Source organism: Haliotis asinina, chromosome 13 (assembly GCF_037392515.1).
Source record: "Haliotis asinina isolate JCU_RB_2024 chromosome 13, JCU_Hal_asi_v2, whole genome shotgun sequence".
Lineage (NCBI taxonomy): Eukaryota > Metazoa > Mollusca > Gastropoda > Lepetellida > Haliotidae > Haliotis > Haliotis asinina.
This window is the reverse complement of record NC_090292.1, coordinates 47790617-47809778: the sequence shown is the minus strand read 5'-3', so window position 1 is coordinate 47809778 and position 19162 is coordinate 47790617. Positions and strand designations below refer to the sequence as shown.

The 19162-nt window shown below is 40.9% G+C and overlaps 1 protein-coding gene across 1 annotated transcript; it reads right to left on the bottom strand.

Moving 5' to 3' along the window:
* Positions 1-1708: 1708 nt before the first annotated feature.
* Positions 1709-17839, bottom strand: LOC137259971 (uncharacterized). The gene is made up of 3 exons (XM_067797627.1): positions 16414-17839; positions 2796-2882; positions 1709-2484 (listed from the first exon to the last, which is right to left on the bottom strand). Exons 1-3 carry the CDS (start codon positions 17804-17806, stop codon positions 1880-1882), a joined length of 2085 nt encoding a protein of 694 aa, XP_067653728.1. The 5' UTR covers positions 17807-17839; the 3' UTR covers positions 1709-1879.
* Positions 17840-19162: the final 1323 nt, after the last annotated feature.

Below are 19162 nucleotides of genomic sequence, written 5' to 3'. Positions count from 1 at the left end.
CGAATGGTCGCCTGAGCAATTGGTGCATTTTTTATAATCACTGTCACAATCTTCTGTTGTGTGTGTCTTCTCACCACAGTGAGCACACACAACAGACAATGTGCAAGTATTCACACCGTGTCCATATTTCTGGCATTTAAAACACCTGAGCGGGTTGGGGATGTACGTATCAACTGGAATGTTACAGTAGCCTGCCTTCACTGATTTGGGTGCATTTGGAGATGAAAAAGTAAACAGGTACGTATTCGTTTTGATGGTTTCGTTGTTTCTCCGCGTTGAAAAGCGCTTGACATAGAGCACACCTTGATCCTTCATTTCAGATCCTATATCAAGTTCCAACATATCATCCAACAATCGATCACGATCTCTCACAATACCTTTACTTGTATTCAAGGTCTTGTGAGCAGAGACCGTGACCGGAATGCCCACGAAAGATTTTATGTTCATGAGGTTCGTTGCTTGTTGTTTTTTCCCGCATTCAACTAGCAGGGCACCCGAACGCAAGCGTCTAATGTTTTTCACCTCCCCTGCAATACCCTGAATACCCTTGGACACAGCAAAGGGGTTCAGTTTTAACGGCGTCTTGTCAGGTGTCTCAATCACAATGAATCGTGGCCAATATTCAATCGTTCGAATCTTCACATGGGTACAATATGCGAAGTCCATATCAGGTGTACCCCGTTGTGATTTTGCTGGAATAATGCCAAGAGATAACTCATAAACCAAACCATTAAACTATCTAATGGAGCGGAAAACTTGTGTTCACCTGCTTCCAAGACATTCCAAACGATTTCAAGATTGCTTGTAAGGTTTCAAAATGATCAAAACCCCAAAAAAAAAAAAATAAAATAAAATAAAATAAAATAAATAAATAAAAAAAACCCAAACCAAACCAAAACAAAACAAAACAACCAAACCAAACAACATGACATTGACCACTGACGGGCTATTTTTCAGACTCACTTCAAAGAGTAAATAAACGGCGCTTACATTTACAACGTACAGTAAACGGTGCCGTAAATGGCGCATTCGTCATGTTCCAGAAATGGCGATATTTACGATGTACATTATTCTTACCGGTCATTTCAGCAATTGTGTACCTAGAATAAGAATGGTAGATTGGGAAACAGAGAAGTGGAGGAGATATATTTGTTCTTCTGGCATCCAGGAATAAATAAAACTGAGATGACTTGGTTGATGATGGTTTTCGGTTTAATTTTCCATATTAGTCACTGCAGACTGGGTGCATGTCTGACTGGGTGCATGGTTAAATCCTACAGTGATCAGCTACAGACTTCCAGTCTCCATTTGTTAAGCAACAGCGACAACATGGTATTTGAGTAACACTGCTTGTGTTGAGCGGCAGTGCGCCGCTACTGCTGGCTGAGAAGACTGTCGAGCACTCGTGCATGTCTCAGACGTCATCAGCATAGTGACGTCACTGTCACTGTACAAATGACGCCACGTCAGCTGAGTGAACCTCGGTTCTGTCTGAGGTCATAGAGTGCAGCGACATGTAAGCAAACAGTTTGTTGTTGTCTGTTTCACAATTCGCGAGATTCACAGAACAAAAATAACACAGAATTATGTCAAGACTGGCGACGTTTACGTACAATATGTCATAGTTTATCTTTACATGTATACACTCATTTCCCTATTGCCTTACCTGATCCTGCGTGAATCCACATACAAAACATGACAAAATTCTGAAAATACTCAAGAACGTTTATTTGTATTCAGAAAAATAAAAGGAAAAAATAAAATAAAATAAAAAAAATAAAAGGAAATCAACTGAGTCGTGACACACGACAACGTTAACGGCACACACCACGCAATAATCAGTAACGACATGTGCTCCCTCTTTGTCTACACACTAACTTCAGTGTGCACCGCGTGACAACAGGAGATCCAACACTCGCTGATGTCTATAGTTTCTCGCTATGTCGGCCGCTGTCCGCCCGAAGTTGTCCCTGGCGTTGATGTCCAGCACGCCCAGGGACACGACAAACGTCACTGTATCCAGATCCCCACCCATACAGGACAAGTGAAGGGCGTTGTCACCGCCCTTGTCCACAAGTGACACATCAGCCCCTCTACCTACAAGGAACTCCACCACATCCCTCTGTCCCTTCCATGCTGCCGCCATCACTGGTGTCCTGCTGTACTGTCCTCTAGTGTTGATGTCCAGCACTTTGAGGGACAGGATCAGCTTCACGGTGTCCAGGTCTCCACCATAACAGGCCAACTGAAGGACGTTGTTACCGAACCTGCTCACCAGTGACACATCAGCCCCTCTACCCACAAGGAACCCCACCACATCCCTGTGTTCATTATATGCTGCCGCCATCACCGGTGTCCAGCCGTACTCTCCTCCTCTATAGTTGATGTTCACGTGAACCGCTGCCAGGATCCGCTTCACTCTCTCCAGGTCACCGTCCTCGCTGGCGTCGTAGAGGTCGCGACCTGCTGCTGCTGATGGAGTCGCTGCAACACAAAGTAAACTATGTACACCAGACATCTTGGTCACACATCTACAATGTTTACATCATGTTGCACGTGGCTCGGACATTGCTACGTCAATTAAACAATTCCATCATGGCTGACAACAATCCAACATGACGGGCATGTCAGCATGTGGTTCCTGGAATTAACAATGGTATGTGTAATACGTTACTTTCTGTTAGAGTGAGAGGTTGCAGAATTATTTTGTGTACGACTTGAGAGTTTTGATGTTTGTTGAACTTTACAAGTTGGCAATGTCAGTACAACTGTTGCTGCTGGGTTTTCCAACCTACCGTGTGGATCAAAGTCTTGTGTCGTCACTGGCTTCGGTGGAACCGTCTTGCTGGGTGTCAGATCCTCACTCGCGTCAGTCGTGGAGGCTGAAAACAGGGAATATGTTGTTCAGGAAATTATATATAACACTTAAACATTTCTAGTGTAACAAAGTTAAGCCTAACCCAAGTAATTTTCACGATGCAGTCGGCCAGTGGTCAAATGCAGAAACATGAAGTCTGACAGGCTTGTTGGACGGGTTCACCCCAGGGCCATCGTACGGGACCCACAGTGACCATAAATGTCTGTGAGCAAGATTTTAAAGCCATAAACGTGTTTGTGTACAGAGTTCAATGGGAGTCAACAGCTTCTCAAAGGGTATTAATTACCAACATCAATCACGGTGGTGGACAAGTTGCCACTAGTGGTTTTAATGACCACTGACCGATAAGTGACCCGTCGACAGAGGGTTATGGATAAAAGCCCCCCTGACTGAGGACCACACAGAACTGAGTTTCTCTGCCGTTTTAACAAGACATACAGGTATATATATGTGTGTGTGTGTGTGTGTGTGTGTGTGTGTGTGTGTGTGTGTGTGTGTGTGTGTGTGTGTGTGTGTGTGTGTGTGTATATATATATATATATATATATATCCTCTAACCAATAAAGTCGCTGCCATTGACGAAAACCACCACTGGAGTCCGTCATTTGGTTGTGAAACCTGAAAAGCCTGGCTGGAGACTCGTGTACTGTTGCACTACTGCTGACCTGTTTTCGTCTTTCTACATGCGTTTTGTCTTTGAGTGAGTGAGTGAGTTAATATTTAACGTCACATCGGCAGTATTGCAGCCATATCGTGACGAGAGCATTCTTGTAAAAGGAATCTATGTATATGAGAAAAATCTGTCGACGACGGACAGTAAAACAACTAGAATATTACAATAAGAAATAAAACTAGCGTGAAAAGTTAAAACTAATATCCCTATTCAGACAATACAATATAAAAACAGGCTACATGGATCATCAACAACTGAAGGGAGATCACCATACTAGGGGCCATGGGGACTTACAGTACTTCTGCTACCTGCATGGTCCCTAGCTGGATTTACATCATCCTCTCAGCTGCTGGTGATTGTATGCAAGATTAGCCACAAATTAAAATGACAGAAATACTACAGCTAAGAAAAGATGGAAGATCAAATTTGACTTCAAATGTTTTGGGACTTACGACTCAGGAGGACAATAATTTTACAGTGCTTTAACCCCCCTCGAGGATACAGCCACTAACACTCTAAGTTACTAATTCAAACTTCCAAGCATAAAATATTTATCTATTTACAATTCATTCAGCAAATCTAATTCTTTTAAAAATGAAATAATTAAATGAGAGCTAACATATTTAAAAAGATCCTTCAAAGGTTGTGAATTAAAATATTTATCCCTTGTGATGGAATATTCAACACAGTCAAGCATGACATGCTTGACTGTGATTCTTTCATCACAAGGGATACAAAACGGAGGATCTTCACCTTTTAATAGATAACCATGAGTATACCTCGTATGGCCAATGCGACATCGTCGCATAATGACCTCCTCAAATCTGGACTGACAACCCAAGTAAGTATAACCGATATAAGGTTTTATTTCATGTAATTTATTTATACCTACTTGGGTGTCCCACTTCTTCTGCATCAGATGACGGATATAAGATCTTATTGCAGCTTTATAATCTGAGTATGGAATAAGAAGTGGTGTCACAGATTTGTTGAGTGCTGCCTTGGCAGCAAGATCGGCCATTGTGTTACCAGAAATGCCAACGTGACTAGGTAACCAACAAAGGACGATGTCGCACTGGCCAGTAGCAAGATTATTGTACAGTTCAATAATTTCTATTAAAAGTGGATGTTTACAAGAAATATTTTTAATCGCCTGAAGGCAAGAAAGAGAGTCGGAAAAGATTATATACTGTTTATGTTTAGGGTGTTTTTGTATGTATTTGAGAGCCGTTAGTAGGGCGTTAGCTTCTGCTGTAAAAATAGAGCTATTATTTGGTAATCTAAAAGATATTGTTCTGGATCCAATGACAGTGGCACAAGCCACTGCTCCACCGTCCTTGGACCCATCTGTAAATAAGGGTTTATAATTGCTATATTTATGTTTCAATTGATTATATTATTGTTTATACTGTAATTCATTCGGTTCTGATTTTCTAAAGGTAGTTAATGTTAGGTCAACTAGTGGCCTAACCATCTGCCAAGGAGGAGAAGAAAGAAGACGGGAGGGAGCTATATTTTCCAGCTCAATGCCGGCAGAAGAAAGAAAGGGTTTAATTCTGAGCCCAAGAGGTGGAACAAGAGAAGACTTCTTGTCGTACAAATCCTCATACAGTGGATTGAACACACAGTTATATGCAGGGTTAGATTGATTAGAGTGCAATTTAGTAATATGTTGTAAGGATAATTTAATACAGCGTTGTGTAAGAGAAGGTTCGTCAGCCTCAAAGTAGAGACTGTCAACAGGTGAAGTTCTAAAGGACCCAAGACAAAGTCTTAGACTTTGGTGGTGGATAGAATCAAGAAGTTTCAGGTTGCTTTTACAGGCTCCACCATATACGACGGAGCCATAATCAAGTTTAGACCGTACTAATGATCTGTATAAGTGAAGGAGGGTAGCTTGATCCCCTCCCCACTTTGAATTTGAAACAACTTTTAACAAATCTAGTGCCTTCGGGCATTTAGCTTTAAGGGATTTAATATGCGGTAAGAATGTTAAATGAGAGTCGAAAATTAAACCCAGGAACTTGGCCTCCTTTACAACTTTGATAGGGGTGCCATTAAAGATAATTCTGGGTCCTTATGCGGCTTATATTTTCTACAAAAATATATACAATTAGTTTTTGATTTAGAAAATTTAAAGCCGTTTTCAAGACACCATTTATTTATTTTATTTAAACACAACTGTAGTTGCCGTTCAATGGTACGCATATGTTTAGCACGACAAGAAATATTAAAATCATCCACAAAGAGTGATCCGTCAATCGAATCGTTTAAAACCTTGGATAAACTGTTGATCTTAATGCTAAATAAAGTGACAGACAAAATACTGCCTTGTGGAACACCCTGATCCTGATTATAATGGTCAGACAGGGTAGAACCCACTCGGACTTGAAATTGTCTGTCTTTTAAAAACTGTGATATAAAAAGAGGCAAACGGCCTCTCAACCCAAAGTCATGTAAATCCTTCAAAATACTATGCTTCCATGTCGTGTCATAAGCTTTCTCGAGATCAAAGAAAATCGACACAGCATGTTGTCTATTGACTATAGCATTTTTAACGAAGGATTCTAAACGTACCATATGATCAATAGTACTTTAGTACTACCACATTGAATATTTGTAATGAGGTTATTGGTTTCCAGATACCAAATCAATCTGTTATTTACCATTCGCTCCATGGTTTTACAGACACAGCTGGTTAAAGATATCGGTCTGTAATTGGAAGGATCAGTAGGATCCTTACCAGGTTTGGGTATTGGGACCACAATGGCATTACGCCATGAAGGAGGAAAGTTTCCAGATGTCCATATTTTGTCAAATATATCCAAAAGTGTAACCAGACATGGTTCAGGCAAGTGTTTCAGCAGCTGATAATGAATATTGTCATCACCCGCTGCTGTGTCATGAGCTTGCTCAAGAGCAGTATATAGCTCATGTAATGAAAACACTTCATTATAGTCTTCACCATTATCTGATTCAAATTTAAGTTTTATCTTCTCCTGTTGTTTCTGGTATCTCTGAAACTCAGGGACGTAATTTGCTGATGAAGAAGTTTTGGCAAGAGTTTCGCCAATTTTATTTGCAATTTGACATTTGTCAGTAATTAGATTATCACCATCTTTGAGATGGTGAACGGCAGATTTTGAACCTTTGCCTTTAATTCTTTGAACCATGTTCCATACTTTGGACATTGGCGTGCGTGAATTAATTTTGGAGATATAGTTCCTCCAAGATTGTCGCTTACTTTGTTTAAAGGTACGACGCGCCTTTGCATTCAGTATTTTAAATCTGTATAAGTTATGGACAGTTGGGTGATGGCGGAAATATTTCTCTGCCTTTTTCCTTGCTTTTCTAGCACTTTTACAGTCTGTCGTAAACCATGGCTTTCGTACATGTGGAGTTGTAGAGGATCTTGGTATGCACTCATCAGCAATTACATTTAAAACGTCAGAAAATACCTGAATAGGATCAGCAATATCACTGAAACATTCGGGTCTTAGTTGAGATGTGCATTGAGTTTGAAATGAGGACCAATCGGCCTTGGAAAAATTCCATCTTGTATAAGATGAAGAATCAGTCGGAGAAGATGCAGATAATATCGTTGGAAAATGATCACTTCCATAGAGATCCTTGTGAACGGACCAATCAAATTCATTGAGTAGATTAGAGTCTGCTAGAGACAAATCTAGAGAAGAGTAGGCGTCCGTTGCAGGATGTAGATAAGTGCTTGAATCATCATTAAAAATGCACAGGTCATTATTTGAGATGAAATCTTCCAGTATTTTACCTTTAGTGTTAGTATTTGTACCACCCCAGAGTGGATTGTGACCATTAAGATCACCCATTATAATGCATGGTTTCGGAAGTTGATCATAGAGAGCTTGGAGATCAGTTACGTGAAGTGTTGAAGAAGGCGGAATATACAGTGAGCATAATGTAAGTACAACATGAAGTGTAAGTCTCACTGCAACGGCTTGAAGATTAGTTGTAAGTGGTACATGGCTGTGGATAACATTCTGCTTAACAAGGATTGAAGATCCACCAGAGGTCCTATCACCCGAAGGTGAGAAATAATGATATGCATCGTACTGACGTAAATTAAATGTATCTGTCTGTTTCAGATGGGTTTCCTGCAGACAAAATGATGATGGTGCCAGATCTTGGACTAACAGATGTAACTCATTATAATTAGTCTTCAATCCTCTACAGTTCCATTGTACTTTATGTTTGGAAGACATTATCTTTTAGGTGGGTCGATTGGGGATCTACCCCTCACTTTCCTGGAGGGCGACAAGCTATGTGCCCTGTGGTGGATGTTTTCTGACACATCCATGTCTTCGAGTGAACCATATTTATTGAATAATTGTATACGATTTTCTGAACCCTTGGGTGGTCTGTCAGTCTTTTTCCGATTACCTGTTCTCGTTTTGACAGTATTTTTAGACTTTGAGTTTGTTTCAGATCGAGTATGTCCTGTAGATTGTGACAATCTCTGTTCTTCACCCTGAACTGTAGATGGCACACGGGCGTTCACATTTGTTTCTGAAGTCTGAGTAGTTTGTTCAGGCGTGAAAGGTTTCGGATTATCAGTTTTAACCCAAGTCAGGTCTGTTTGAGTCACACTTGATGAAGTGGATACTTTTTTAGTCATGGTGTCAGAAGGTAATCTGTTGACCGATGCATAAGTCGTATTAGATAGTGTTGATTCCACAATCTTTCTAGCATCTGCAAAGCTAACATTTTGAGTGAATTTCACTTTGTTTATTTCCATTTGCTTTTGCCATATTTTACATTCTTTGGAAAAAGATGAATGAGTGCCTGAACAATTTGTGCATTTTTTGACAGTGCTAGTGCAGTCTTCCGTTACATGAGACGTTTCACTACAATGAGCACATGTCACTGGCTGTGTACAGGTATTAACTCCATGACCATATTTTTGGCATCGAAAACACCTCAGTGGATTTGGGATGTATACTGCAACTGCGATGTTACAATAACCCACTTTAAGAGACTGAGGGAGACTTGGAGATGAGAATGAAACAAGATATGTGTTTGTGGATATCAGTTCATTGTTTTTCTGGGTAGTAAATCGTTTAACATATGTCACACCTTGATCTTTCATTTCAGACGCAATGTCCAGTTCTGACATGTCAGCTAACAAACGGTCTCTATCTCTTATGATGCCTTTGCAGGTGTTCAAGGTTCTATGGGCTGTGACTGAGACAGGAATGCCAGCCAATGTTTGCATTGACAATAGGTTGGAGGCCTGCTGTTTTCGATTGCATTCTATCAGTAGAGATCCCGAACGCAAGCGTTTGATGTTCTTAACGTCGCCTGCAATGCCATATATACCCTTAGAAATAATAAAAGGGTTCAACTTTAGTGGAGTCTTGTCAACAGTGTCAAGAACAACGAAACGTGGCCAACTTTCTGTTACAGTGGATTCATTCTCTTCATTGTCATTATCAAGTTGACGTTTGGTCTTTTTCGAGGGAGTCTGGTAAGCCATAGTGAGTTTATGATTGTTTCATCATCCGAGCTCCCCACCCACCACGGAGTATCACAAGGACAATGCTATAAACAAGCGGATCTCCAGCTTGCAGCACCAAGGATACCCGGATGATATACTCCAGCAGAAAAATTAAAAGTATAATCATTCCACCAGATTGGCCCATGAGCCACCGCCTTCTGGGCATAAGACTCTAGGCAAAGCTTATGAAAAACGTATCACGAAGTGAAATTTTTCCTATGAATAAGGGTGCCAAGACCATATTTTCAAAAAGTCCAAGTAAAAGGGTTGTGCAATCATATAAAATCTATGCACAGGGCTTGGCATGACCAGCCGATTGGTTGAACCGGGACAGTTCAACCACCCGTCTAGGTGAAGTAAGGGCCGAAGTGGTGTGTTGGGCAAATGGAGCGTAGTTAATAGCCCAATTGCCCTCAACCACCAGGATCCCGTCCTCCACCGACACGGGACGCAACCCACGGCAAACAGGTTGCCCAATTTGGTCGCCTTTTACGACTAGCAATGGGGTGCTGTGGACACATTCTGCTCCGGGTCCACACGGGAGAAGAGCACTTGGCGTTACCCAGCACCCACCACGAGGAGGTGGCTCTTCACGGGTGCCGTTTTGTCTTTGAGTATTATGCATGATTAAATTCCGAATACATATCTTATAGACCGTATATCGTTCAGTTTGTATGTAGGATATTAGGGACCCAGATGTAATAGCTGCGACCACTCTGTCAAACAAGGACACTGACGCACTCAGACTCAGGAAAAAATATTAATCGTGTATCGTTCAGTTTGTCTGAGATAACCCATAACCGAGACCGCATGAAAAAAGAAACACTTCCTAAATCTAGGTTTTACAGATTGAAATTTTGTGATTGACAACATCGATCGCTCTATATATAGTATAGCCCCGTGAATGCCACAGGGACATAAATGTCCTCTACAGCCCTTACTTTGGATTCCAATGAAATTCTAAATATGTCACGAACACCGATATATTTCACAATTTTGAATTCTGAGTGAAATTTCCTGTTTCTGGATTTCATTCACTATTACCTCAGTCAAAGCTAAAGTGACTAAAATTACATTTCCAAATAAGTTTCATTGTAAATGTCGCCATTTTTGACACAATACGAAATCGCGGTTCGCAGCATTATTTGCTATAAATTAGGAAATGTGAACATCGAACAATTACTGGGAGTATTGATCACTGACTACTAATAATTCGGAAACCCCACCATTGAAAACAGAATCTGTTGAGATGTTTTCGAAAATACACTTACACGGATGCTGAAGTGCGCTTTGTACCATATATATTGGAGCGTGTTAACAAGTCATGTTTTGCGAAGGCCGATATACATACATGTTAGACAGTTTCTTTTACGTGAAGGTCGGTTGAACAAGAGTAAACACAATCGTCCAATCATCCCGATTACGTTTTCAGTATTATGGCGTACAGTTTGCGTATCTTTCATATATGTTTTTGACATAGACTAAATCATTTCAATATGTTTCCTTAAAACTTCATTTATTCAAACGATCTATTTGTTTCAAAGTGCACCGAAATTCTATCCCCTTTGTCTATGTAATGTATTCAGCAAACAGTCGGTGTATTCCAACCAGCGAGACCAACCAGCGAGACCAACCACGGAAACCAGATCATTGACAGAAGTGGACGGATTGTGCGGTTAGTCGGGTTGTCGGCAATGGTCGTCGCCCCACATACGACTACGTCCACGATGAAGAATTGCCGTCGGAGTTCTGAATGTGTGTAAGTGACAGAGAGGGTCGCCACATCGGGATCATTGGCCAATCGGTCCCGATGTGCGTTTTGTCTCATGTTTACCACCGAATGTACCATTTCGACCATCACTCAACCTAACAATAATAAACCATGGCTGCTGCTGTCTTCATCTCTACTATTGACTCTTGTCTTCCCTGTCTCTTGTCCACCATCCTCAACTACCACTCGAGAGCGACCACCACGGGCGCTCTTGGACATTTTCATGAAACTTCAGTCTATATAGTTAGCCATATCATATTATATATGGTATGCGTTTTTATTCTTTGGAAGGTGGTGATTGTTTGAATAATGTTTACAGAAGAAACTGACTCACTTAGTGTAGTATGCCGTATTTCAAATCTTTACATAAATGGTAGAAGATCACAACATGAATGTTAGTTCCTGGCATATACAATGTTCGATTCAGCGTGTTATGGTTAAGAATTTGCTGTCACAAATGATGTAAGAAACCCCCTCGTGAACCAGCAAAATAGAATAAAGACAAGTCTAAAACAGCGGTCTGACAGCAGTTAATTTTGATTCAGGTGAAACAGCCATGCAGAATGTAACGCTGCGAGCGGTCTGTAGATCATTCGTTGACAGAGCCAGAAAGATATAAACTCTAGCGAATGTGTGAATGTCCCTCACAACATGTCAACTAGCCTTTATATATATATATTCAGTCATTTCCCGAAAGTTCGAGCACATACAACCATCGCCACGCGAATGCCCTTGAATATTTTCCCGGAAGTCAGCAAATAGAAGGCCAAGGGCAGATAATATCCAGAAAACCTGCTGCCAAAATCCAAAAAATGTTGACCATCTATTATACGAAATGTGACCCATCATAATTATTGTTCAAAACACTAAACGTTGTGATCCAATAATAGTTATTACTGAATTAATAACAAAATATACAGAAAATACACTTTCGTAGCAAGCGTAACTAATATATACAGTTTTATATCAACTAATTAATACACACCGATTTAATTCAACTTATCAAGTAAAACTGATAATATTAGAACTGATAATTATTTAAACATTTAATGAAAGATACACGCACACAAATTTAAAGGAATTTTCTTGTTCATTGAATTTGTGTTCGTCGTTTTACACACGTAAAACATATTCATTGGCCAGGTGCGCGTTCGACAGAAATGTTTCACAACTCACTATAATTGTTTTTGATAATATAATCAACTCTTATTGAAAATATTGTGATGGCAGGATAACGAACTCTAGTAATATTTATACGAAAACTACTGTAAAATATATTTACAATGTCAACTCTTAATTTGGACAATTTTTTTTTCACTTACATTAAAATTGATACCAAACAGGTTACGCAGATACGTAGATTTGAATGTTTAAATGTCTAAGTGTTGACATGTTTAGGACGCTATTTAAATGGTAAAATCATTGTTTTATGTTTGGATGAAGAATGTTAAATTCTGACAACGAAGTCAAAACCTTTTATACAATTAATGGAAATTGTCTGAGATATATACTAATTAGAAAACCAACATCGCAAAATGCATAAAACAGGCAATGCCGTAAAATAACATGTTGTGATCTATTCAGTAATTTTATTACGTTTGAAAATATGAATAATACTCTGTTAATAATGATGGAAAATAGTCCAAATATATCTGCACAAACGGGAGAATATGGAACAAGTGTTCTCCAATTAAGTTAAATCACACTAACCTAGTTTTAAGCATTACTGAGTTACGTCCCTTTATCTTTGTACGAGTATGATCTCAGTCGTCGTTTGACATCATAGGAGAAATTTAAAAATTTATTGCGAGTCATTTATTGTCTTGTGCGTATAACGTAATGCACGTAATGCAGAAGCACACATATCATCCATTTCATATACACACATGTCCTTCAAACATCAGGCTGTGTTTTCTAGCACAGTTCATTAATCGATGCAAGCTAACAGGTTTTTAACTGTCCTTTAACGCATACAAAATTAGCAGCGTCTTGTTCTCAAACTACCGAGGCATTCACTTATGTATCAACATATAGGATCATCTGTGTGATATTCTACATTTCTGTACAATTTCATAGCAGTATGTAAATCCAGGACCTCGCGAGCGGAGTTCTCACAGAACATTCACCTTTCAAACTGTACGCCTGAAAAACAACTCGGCATCCATCGGCCAAGATGCGAAATACATACCGAGATACAGTGTAGTCTGGATATAATGGACGTTGTATTTATGTGCAAGTGTACATGCGCTATGCTACTGCGAAAACTATAGAGATCGATCAAAAAGGTAATGACGTGTTTTCTTTTCATTTCCAAAGGTCTCTAACTGTCTTATCTGGTTATATTGCGCTCTGGATGAAATTTCTCCTGAACAATAGGGGGAAATATATAGAGAGTATATTATGATCAGATACAGCATTCCTAAGTCGTCCGCCTATTCAGAGGACCGTGGTCTTAGTGGCCTGGTAATTGTATGCCCTGAGTATTGTGTACTGAAGACAAACCACGGGTTTGTGGCTGTAATATACAGACGCTATCTGCAGCGTTTACCATGGCATCACCCAAGAGTAATATGACCTGGTGGTTGTTTCAGAAGATTTCAGACCCAACCAGGCAGTTGTGTTACCTCTGCTACCAGGCGGTTAATTAGTGAAGTAAATACCCCATTTGCAGTCTCGCACTACCCGATTACCCGGGGTAACCTCCTACCGCTCTTGAAAGGGCAAACATAAACTAATTTGTACAAGGGCAATCCACAAATGCTAGTATTCACGGACAAGCAAAGATACAATCTGGTGTAAGGTTTCATTCAATCTGATGTTCAGATGTCTGTCATACTGAGGCTGTTTTCAGTTGTCAGGTCATAATACCGGGAACATAGAACGTTCAATGTTTAGTTGACCAGGGCTGTGCTGGACAGGTCTGACCTAAAGGCCCTGACCTAGCAAGACCAGGTCTTCTTGACAAGTCTGTAAGTTCTGGTTTCTTCAGCCGAGAACCACTGCCTTTCGACTGACCGTTTGACCTAAACATTTGTCGTTGGTCATGTGACTACCAGGAAGTGATTCCAGAGGTAAAGGTAGCTCATGTACAGTGTGTCCTGCCTGCTACCCCCAAGTTAATATGTCTTTTACCTCGACTTGCACAGCAATGTAACAGTATGCCAACAGTTAGCTCACTTGTTTGCAATGTTTGTAAACAAACACTTGACGACGCAATGTGGTGTTATAACGTCAATACTGTCCAGAAACCCATGTCATCACTAAGTAAAAGATGCAGTCTTTTCACAGTGTACAAATAGAAATCTATCCGTGCTGCTGTGGCCACAGTATTTTCAAGGTGTCACTTCGGTGCCGACACGCCATCAGTAACCCCCGCATAGTCTAATGCGGAGTCGTCTTCGAGTATTAATAGCAAGAGGGTAGAACAAATTGCAATAAAAACAATGGAAAAGTAAGTTGTGTACCTTTAACATATCACAAGCATAGAAGAGTACATCTGATACGTAAAAACAGATAACCGTTTCGACACATTTACAATGTAACTGGCGTCCTTAATGTCTACTAAATACATAATGTGCACATATTATCCCTCAAGGCCGAGAATAATTGATATAGTAGACACTGAAGGATAGTTCGCTTCGAGCTGTTGACGCCATTGATACACAGAATAGATTTCACGGCAAAAAGACGCCAGAACAAATAGTGAGACATAATTTGACATGTTACAAGTTTCAAACTGCTAGAGAAGTGAAAACAGCAACAACAAAACTTTACTCTTTACCAGGTCAAACTGTATAAACTCAGATTAAACACGAATTCAATCTGTTCGAAGTTTCAAACTATGGAAGCCTATTTGGCCATTTGCTATTCTCAAGCTCATGTTATATGCACATCTTTCGTTCCGTGCACCAGCAGAAATTCCATATAGTACTGGGAGCACCTTTAAATATGTCCAGAAAAAATACCTAACCTCTGGCAACGTCTATGTTTGTGGAAACGAAATTCTAGGTTATCTTATTGTTTGCACATCTCCGGTATTGTCACATGAGTAAAATACAGTCCATCTGAAACATATCACTTAGGATGTTATTTAGATTACGTTATCTGGTGTGAATTACGCACATTCATTTGAAAGAAGAAACAAGTAGTGAAGCCATTCATCGGCACTGAATGAGGTGAATTCGTACCACAAGCAAGGAGTGAACACACTTTTTATTTAGGAGTATTATTTTACTAGGTAAAGCACCAAACTACTGTGACCATTCATCATGTGTCTTGCACATAAATGTTTGTTCAATATTCGAGTGAATGACAAAAGAAACGACACGAAAATTTAATTCGATAATTAGGACTCAAACTCAAATTTTGTAGGTTGTTATGAGTTTGGAACAAACGCTACAACGCTTCCCAAACGTTTGTCCTTAAAATAAAGTTGTGTTTGGGCGAACATCACAACTGCAACAGATCGTGAAGCCGAACATCTCGTGAACAGATTGCATGAAGCACGTGCATCTTTAGGATTTAAGAGTGCACACAAATGGGTACAGATGGGTGTCCCCCCTGCTCATGTTGCAGCGGCCTTGGGTCTAATCATCACAAGGCTGATGACCTGCTACAGGACGGACAGTAGAGCGGACAGTAGACAGGCCCAGAAGTGGAAGACCTCGCGTCACCACCTTGAACGAGAAGCGCTACTTAGGTATCCTGCACCCGAGTAACTGTTTCTTAACGATGACATCAGAAACGACTGCACATGGACAGCACCAGCACGTTGACTCAGACAATAAGGTATCTGCAACTTCAGGCCTTAACGTGGTGTACGGCTGACGTGCCAAGACGTCAACGTCTTAGGTGGGCACGTACGGTTCGTCAGGGGAAAGAAACAGGCAGTGGAAGAGAGTGATGTTCTCAGGCGAAAGCACGTTTCAGCTGTTCAGGAATGTACAAGACGTGGAACCGTTTAGTGGAGGAGGTGTTATGGTTTGGGGACAGATGTTGTTGTTGTGGATGGTACTGTCACTGCTCAATGATGCATTGATCAAAGTCTGCATCCGGTTCTGCTACCGTTCGAACGTTACCACCAGGACCGGATTACGTTCCAGCATGACAAGGCCTGTCCTCATTCTTTTCTACAAGAAAAGTCAGTGTGGTTTTATGTCCTCCCAGGCACCTGACACTTCACCTACTGAACACTCGTACGTGAGACCGTGTGAATCGTCAGATTTGTGCTATAGAGCCCTTGTTTCTGGAAATTAACGTCAGCTTGTACAAGCCCTTCAAGAGCAATGACGGAGGATTCTTGCCCAATGTATATGGTGTCTAACGTTCTCAGTACGTCGTAGAGGTAAAACCTACGACTTGTATCAAAAAACGACAATTCGACATGCCCAAACTTCATGTTTACGTTTACAACTGTTTGTTGATATGTCAACCTAATCCCAAGTTGCCCTGTCGTGCAAACCCTGTGTTGACACACAAATTAATGTTATTCTCATATATTTCGGTTGTGACATCGAAACACAATGTTAATTACGTGACAAGTCTTTTGCTTAATGACTCACCTTCTGTAGTTCCAGGATACGTCGTGGTTGAAGGCTCCTTGATCTCTTTCCTCATCCCACAACAACTTGTATTCAGCCTCCTCAAGTCCTGTGTGAGGCCAGTGACTATATGGTTTGTGTCAAACAGGCCATTGATGGTTTGATTGAGTTGAAGGTTTAAACGTCGTATGTCTGAAGGCAACTTCATTTGTATTTCCTGCAAGTCCTCCTGGTATGATTCAATTGCTTTTCCTGTCACCACACAACTGGTATTCAGCTTCCTGAAGTCCTGTGTGAGACCATTGAGTTTCTGGTTTGTGTCAAACAGGTCATCGATGGTTTGATTCAGCTGAAGGTTTAAACGCCGAATGTCGGTAGGTAACTTTATCTGTATTTCCTGCATGCCCTCCCGGTATGATTCAATTGCATTTCCTGTCACCACACAACTTGCATTCAGCGTCCTGAAGTCCTGTTTGAGACCAGTGAGTGTCGGGTTTGCGTCAAACAGGCCATTGATGGTTTGATTGAGTTGAAGGTTTAAACGTCGTATGTCTGAAGGCAACTTCATTTGTATTTCCTGCAAGTCCTCCTGGTATGATTCAATTGCTTTTCCTGTCACCACACAACTGGTATTCAGCTTCCTGAAGTCCTGTGTGAGACCATTGAGTTTCTGGTTTGTGTCAAACAGGTCATCGATGGTTTGATTCAGCTGAAGGTTTAAACGCCGAATGTCGGTAGGTAACTTTATCTGTATTTCCTGCATGCCCTCCCGGTATGATTCAATTGCATTTCCTGTCACCACACAACTTGCATTCAGCGTCCTGAAGTCCTGTTTGAGACCAGTGAGTGTCGGGTTTGCGTCAAACAGGTCATCGATGGTTCGATTGAGTTGCGTTCTCAGCATCTTTGTATATGACGCATTAACTACTGTCCTATTCACCTGCAGCTGTAGTGCCCGGACGTCTTTGGTCAACTCGCTACGTTCTTTTCCAGCACTTTCTCTGTATGTGTCTCTTTCCCGTTGAAAACGTCTTAAGTCCTTTGTTAATGCTTGAAGTTGTGTCTTTGTGATTTGAACCCTGGTTTTCAAGCTTTGTACTTCACTGAGAACTTGTCCTCTCATCTCATTTCCAATGTACTCATCAGTCATGATCTTGTTAATCGCTTGTTTGACGAGAGGTTTTATCAGTGAAGGAAGGAATGTTGAAGTAAGTTCTTCTTTCAGTGACTCCTCCCAAACCTTAAACTTGTTCACCACTTTAGTCTCAGTTTCAATGCTTGAAAACTTCCAAGCTCTAAGGTCTTGTTCTACCACCCTCACACGTGTAGTCAGTGTTGCCAAACTTTCAGCAGCATATACGTCTTCGATGCCACACAATACAAGGCTCAGGAATACGACTGTTGCTAGCTCCATTGTTTTAACTGAACAGCACACAGCTTGGAAGGCAACTGCATCGCCGCCGGGAGAACAGCTTTTATATAGTTTTCGACTGAAGTGTTTGGTATAACGCCAGCTGCGAGGATAACACGCTACACCAGTGGTGTGTCTATACATGGTGCATAATTAGGTGAGAAAGCTGAGCGGCCGTGCTAAATGCTCGCCAATCCCAACACTTCTCTGTGTATTGCCACTGTCAACGTGACACGAAATATAGTATCAAGATTAACAAATGACCCCATTAGTGTTCAATAATGTCTTCAGATAGTATTAGCCTGTGGCCCTATCTTTGACAGCACGGGGCGTAGTTTGGCTACTCATTGTGAAACCATCCATGCACCATGGACCCACCCCTAATTTAGGATGTTGCTGTGCTCGGCATGGCGTCTCCAAACTTGAATGACTCTGCCATGAAGCCGTGGTGTAACATCATAAGCCGATTGTCCCAGTGGGAATGTTATCCTAGCATTGACGTCATTTTAACTTGGATATTGCGACTCTTAGCTGTTGTGACTGGTCACAAGAAACTTCCTTCCTGCAATTTTACAACTGATAACACTTGTTATTTTACAGGACATTTTGTGTATCGTGGGTTCTAGGATACATGTTGTGTGTTATATTACAGTGTCTCTGTTGGGTATCGTGGGTTCTAGGATACATGTTGTGTGTTATATTACAGTGTCTCTGTTGGGTATCGTGGGTTCTAGGATACATGTTGTGTGTTGTATTACAGTGTCTCTGTTGTGTATCGTGGGTTCTAGGATACATGTTGTGGGTTCTAGGATACATGTTGTGTGTTATATTACAGTGTCTCTGTTGGGTATCGTGGGTTCTAGCATACATGTTGTGTGTTATATTACAGTGTCTCTGTTGGGTATCGTGGGTTCTAGGATACATGTTGTGTGTTATATTACAGTGTCTCTGTTGGGTATCGTGGGTTCTAGGATACATGTTGTGTGTTGTATTACAGTGTCTCTGTTGTGTATCGTGGGTTCTAGGATACATGTTGTGTGTTATATTACAGTGTCTCTGTTGGGTATCGTGGGTTCTAGCATACATGTTGTGTGTTATATTACAGTGTCTCTGTTGGGTATCGTGGGTTCTAGGATACATGTTGTGTGTTATATTACAGTGTCTCTGTTGGGTATCGTGGGTTCTAGGATACATGTTGTGTGTTGTATTACAGTGTCTCTGTTGTGTATCGTGGGTTCCAGGATACATGTTGTGTGTTATATTACAGTGTCTCTGTTGGGTATCGTGGGTTCTAGGATACATGTTGTGTGTTGTATTACAGTGTCTCTGTTGGGTATCGTGGGTTCTAGGATGCATGTT

Excerpts from the sequence above, each read along its gene's own strand:
- LOC137259971 (XM_067797627.1), bottom strand. The coding sequence starts at position 17,806 with ATGGAGCTAGCAACAGTCGTATTCCTGAGCCTTGTATTGTGTGGCATC. Across the intron at positions 2,883-16,413 it reads GTATCCTGGAACTACAGAAG|CCTCCACGACTGACGCGAGT; the intron begins GTGAGTCATTAA and ends CCCTGTTTTCAG. Across the intron at positions 2,485-2,795 it reads ACAAGACTTTGATCCACACG|CGACTCCATCAGCAGCAGCA; the intron begins GTAGGTTGGAAA and ends TTTGTGTTGCAG.